This window comes from Lactuca serriola, chromosome 4, assembly GCF_051521515.1.
Source record: "Lactuca serriola cultivar US96UC23 chromosome 4, Lser_US96UC23_V15, whole genome shotgun sequence".
Lineage (NCBI taxonomy): Eukaryota > Viridiplantae > Streptophyta > Magnoliopsida > Asterales > Asteraceae > Lactuca > Lactuca serriola.
Window position 1 is genome coordinate 324591590 of NC_136411.1, and position 5197 is coordinate 324596786.

At 34.8% G+C, this 5197-nt stretch overlaps 1 protein-coding gene across 1 annotated transcript; it reads right to left on the minus strand.

Moving 5' to 3' along the window:
• Nucleotides 1-321: 321 nt before the first annotated feature.
• On the minus strand, nt 322-1514 carry LOC145099571 (kinase-like protein). Its single transcript, XM_079037125.1, has 2 exons — nt 743-1514; nt 322-392 (listed from the first exon to the last, which is right to left on the minus strand). The coding sequence occupies exons 1-2, from the start codon at nt 1512-1514 to the stop codon at nt 322-324; spliced, it is 843 nt and encodes a 280-aa protein (XP_078893251.1).
• Nucleotides 1515-5197: the final 3683 nt, after the last annotated feature.

Genomic DNA, 5197 nt, shown 5'->3' on the forward strand with positions numbered 1-5197 from the left:
CTTTTTATGAGCTTTTTTAAAATTTTCCAAATGTATCCCTTAATTAATTATATAAACACATTCTTTTAAACGTGTTTTTATGTCAATTTATATTTTTCGGCTAGTTTTATTAAACGTTATTTTTTATCAGTTAACTTTTCAGCTACCAACTAGATTTTTATTTAACTGTTAGTTTTTCAGCTAACAACTAGCTTTTCAGTTCCTATGCCAAACATAACCTTAAAGTCCGATGAATGTTGGGCAGCTGGCTCCTACATCGAGTATACCACAAAGTGTGATAGTTTTGTATCAACCGTCCGTCACTAAAATCGTGAACCATAATTAAGCAAACTTAAAATCCAAAAACTTGCAATTTGAATAATCCAACAAAAAACCCGAAAAAGGTTGTTCCACTGTGGTAGAAATTACAAATAAGTGAATAACTACTACTATGGTATATACATGTCTTCATTTTCGATAATATAAGACCGTTATTATTTCATTTATCTGTATGAATGTTTTTCTCGGCTATGATGAAGGAATCCAACTGCCACTATAATACATCCTCCACAATATATTTTAACCATTTTTTCCTTTTCCCTATCGCTCTTATTATCATTATATAATAGTTTAATTAAGGATTCTGATATTCTTTTACCATAAGATGCCAAGAAAACAAGGTACCACATACAAAATGACATATAAAACATAGCATGCAAATTAAAAGAATCATTAAGGGCTACAAAGGTATAGAGTTGCATACCTGATGATGTTGATGTTGATACAAATGGTGATGCGTTGACATCGGTTTTGTTAACTGTTGAGCAACTATCAGCCAAAAATGGTGATTTAGGGCAAGCACACATGGTTAGAACGGTATTATGATTGTAAATGCACTGGCCACCCGACTGGATACATTCTCTGCAACCACTCCCTTCCACCTTCCAAATCACATCAAACCCTTTTTGAAAAACCCGACCCAATACATCTGACTTCAAGAACTCAACTGGAAATGGGATTACAACACTAGTTTCGCAATTCCCCGGACCTTGTATCCCGGGAACTAGAAACACTTGACTAAGTTCATCGTCAGCACAGAAAATAGAGCCGATCCCCATCAAGTTAAAAGAAAGTGGGCATCCAAAAAGGATGCTAATGTTCATATAGCTTTTGGTGTAATCGAAAAGCTTGGGATCAATGGTGGTGTTCACTAGCTCTTGTGGACACATTGAGTTGATCATATCCTCTCGAACAATCTTCAAAATCTGGGCCGTTGGATCGATTCCCAGAACCTTGTATGTAATGTTCATGATGTTGATAGTCGCCAGATTCTGATCCTCACAGCTGTTTAGCTCAAAACCGGGGTATCCACAGTATGTAGGATCTTGGTGGCGCCGGAAAGGGTATTGGAAGCCTGAGATAGTCCCGCAACTGAATGAAGTGTTGCAAGTGCCATAGAATCCGGCTGAGTTGCTCGAACATTCTTGGATTATGATTAAAATGATTAGCTTTAGAATACAATATCGGGGATTCATGGAGAATTTGGAGAAGGTGAAGTAGTAAAGCTCTGAACTGAATCTTGAATAGGGTTGAAGACTAGGGAAGTGGGTGGGTTTTTGAGTGAGATTGCTTTAGGAATCACCCAAGCATCAACTACCACGTTTGAAAAGTTGATTGATGGATATTTAATTGGGGTTATGGTGTTTTATTATTGGTTTAAGATAGTACAATGTTGACTTGTTAGTAACTTAGCGATAAAGCTGTTTTTATGTACATGGTTTCCAAGTAGACTTTGGGTCTAAATCTATGCGGACATAACTTGAATTTTTTTTTTTTTTTCTAAATTTGAATGAGTTTTACATATGTTTGAACTTCAATCTCCGATGTTGTAAAATCAGAAATTTGGTTGTTTTATAGAATAAGATTAATCTGATTACTCGAGCTATAGAAAAAGTTCGAAATGTCATTGAGTTGTAGTGTAGTATTAGTGGGGTATAAATTATAATTCTGATTTCTCAATAAGTTTTTTATTATATTAAAAACATGTTATGAACAAAACAATTGAATTTGCTACCACACATGATAAGAAGACATAGTGTGTAAGCATTGAACTTGTGCATTAACCTATTAAACAAAATTATGTACCTATAAATATACTCATTAATAAGAATATTTATAGTAGAATGTCAATAAAATTGATTTAAATCCATATTCCAGTCAATTTGATTGGGAAATCATTAAAGTTAAATGAGTGTAAGTGCGGATAGGGAACCCGAACTGAAAACCAGGTACCGGGATGCAAACATACCATCTAGGTCTGTTGTTGGAACTAAAAGGATCATATGTAAGCTATTTCTAGAGGCTAAAATCAATGAACAAAATGGGTTATGTTGAAGTTAAAACAGGGGAGAGGAGTGGTAGGATATTATCTTACTTCAAAGTTGAAGTCAAATTACATTAGTAGAAGATGAGAAAATTAATGGGTTGCTATATTTAGAATAAGTTTTTTATTCACCAAAGCCTAATTATATTATACACATTAACATTTTACAATATATTGGTACTGTTCTTAACATCAAATCACGCTACAGTATCTCCTCTCCCTCTCCGTCAAAATGTAATGAAATCGATAAAGGGGTAAAAACTGATTCATTGATTTGTAAAAAAAAAGCACCAAGACTATTTATACAAGTTTCCAAGAAACATAGATAAAATAGAAAACTAGATGATGATTCAAATAAATAAGATAACGGTAAATATGGATGTAATCGGATGGATATGGGAAAGATCCGATTTCCTTTACAAAATGGAATTCGAAGGCACACTTTGTAATTTTCTTCAAATTTTCTTCCTTTCCTACTCTAAAAATTTTAAGTCTAATACCTAGTGTTAAGATTATAAAAAACCTTATATATTACATTATTTGGTAAATTGCAAAAAAGTCACTATATTACCATAAAATTTCGATTTTGGTACCGAGTTATTTTTTTATTTTTATTTTTTTTGTAATTATGTCATTATATTTACAATTTTGTTGCAATATCAACCAAATGACTGGTTTTTCCTATTCTCCCGGGAACCACTTTTCCCGAATTGCAATAAAGTCATTAAGTTTACCAAAATCACGATTTTGACACCGAGTTTCAAACCGCAAGAAGTCACTATATTACCATAAAATTTTTATTTTGACATCGAGTATTTTTCTCAATTATGTCATTACATTTACAATTTTGTTGCAATGTCAACCAACCGATCCATGTGATGTTATTTTGGTATAGAAGCTCGCTTTGTACAACAAATAAATCAAAGTCAGTGTAATGGTTAAAACTCACTTACATGTCAGCGAAAAAGGCATAATAACCCTTTCAGGATATGCCATTGTTGTTTAAAAGCTTGATTTGTACAACAAATAAATAAAGACCTCTACAAGGTCGATTTGTAGAACAAATAAATGAATACCCCTACAAAGTCGATTTATTTGTACTACAAATAAATGAAGAACCCTACAAATGAAGATCTCTACAAACTCGCTTTTAAACCAATTGATCGGTTACCATCAATCTAGCAGGATAACTATAACCCCCGCAACTTCGGGCTAGACATTTAAGATATATAATAGATAACGATAATAATATAAATCTTCGTTTAAGATTATCATTAGTCGTGTGCGTTCTAGGCTACGTATTATAAAGTCATTTTTAGTAGTTTATCAATAAACGACGAAATGGAAATCTCGATAAAAGATTATTTTAGAAAAATAATCTTTACGGGAAATGTAAGAGTTGCGATATGAAGCCGTACACATAAAGCACACTAAAATTCAACTGTGTATTCAGAAGTTATAGACTTTTGAAGTTTCACAATCACACAATGTATTGTAGATAGTGAATTGGAGATAGGTTGTTTATTAACCTAAGTAATCTAAATAAAAGTCATAAAACCGAGAGTGTCTGTATAGAGAATGCTCAAATCTGACTTCAAAAGGGGAAGTTATGATTTTTCTAATATTTCAACGTTACAGTTTAGCGTAGAAATCGAATATTAGATCGGTTGATCGTTAGCCGAAACGATCTAAACAAGAATTCAAGATCTCTTGATAAGGAATTTGTCGATATAAAGACAGTCGAGAACGGACGTCATACGAGAGAGTTATAAAATTTTAACGGAATTTAACAGTTTAAACCTATTAAAAATATAACTTTTATTATAAAGTCAAAATTACCCACAGAGTCTAAATGAAAGTTGTAGGTCTCATTGATAGATACACGTGGATATAAAACTCGTCAATAAGAGAGCTCATGCAGAGAAGATATGGAGTTTTTAAGAAAACATAAATTTTCGTGCACAGAGATAAGATGTGCGGCGCGCACTGGCATACCACAGGAATGCGACATGTGCACCGGTGAATGATCAACACGTCACCCTGGCCGATAGCATGCACGACGCACGAAGGATCATTGTAAGTCAATAAAGGTAACCATGGGAGGATAGAGTACTTTGAATGAACACACAATTCATTAACACCTATAGGCAATGAGCATGTCAGTGTTCCAGAAGACTATCTAGAATAGTCAATGATCATCATATATACTTTCCTAGATGACTAGTTTCATCAGTACAATAGTATAGAATGGTCATGGCCACACGCCATTATTTTATCTTGTAACAGCCCGGAATTCCAGGTATCGTTATATTTATGATTTTTGGGTGTTTTAAGAGGGGACTCGGCGAGTTGGAGCTCAGACTCGCCGAGTAGGATCGCGGATCTGGTCGCGGGTTCGCGACTGGACTCGACGAGTCCGGATATGGACTCGGCGAGTCTACGCTGTTTAGCGAAACCCTAACCGTCCAGGTATGGGACGTATATAAGGGGCCTTATGGCCGTCATTGTTCATCCTAGTCCTCTGAGAGAAACCCTAATTCGATTGTGAGCATCTGGAGCAAGGTTGAAGACCATTATTGATCTTGGAAGTGTTATTGTGCAAGGAGGAGGAGGCTTGGTTAAGGGAACAACAAGAGAAGCCACATTCTGAGGATTTGGGACACAGAGCAACGTTATTCAAGTAATATTTTCGAGTTGCATTCTTCTATGTTGATGTGTATATAGATTTAGGGTTTATTGAACCCTTTTGTGGCTAGATTGAGTGTTTCCCTAGTCCCCCAAGCGATTGGAACCCTATATTGGGACCCTTAGAAGTCCAGAATGTCCCATGCCTGA

Coding starts and splice junctions, on each gene's coding strand:
- LOC145099571 (XM_079037125.1), bottom strand. CDS start 1,514: ATGAATCCCCGATATTGTATTCTAAAGCTAATCATTTTAATCATAATC. Junction 393..742: donor ATCAACATCAACATCATCAG/GTATGCAACTCT, acceptor TTTCTACCACAG/TGGAACAACCTTTTTCGGGT.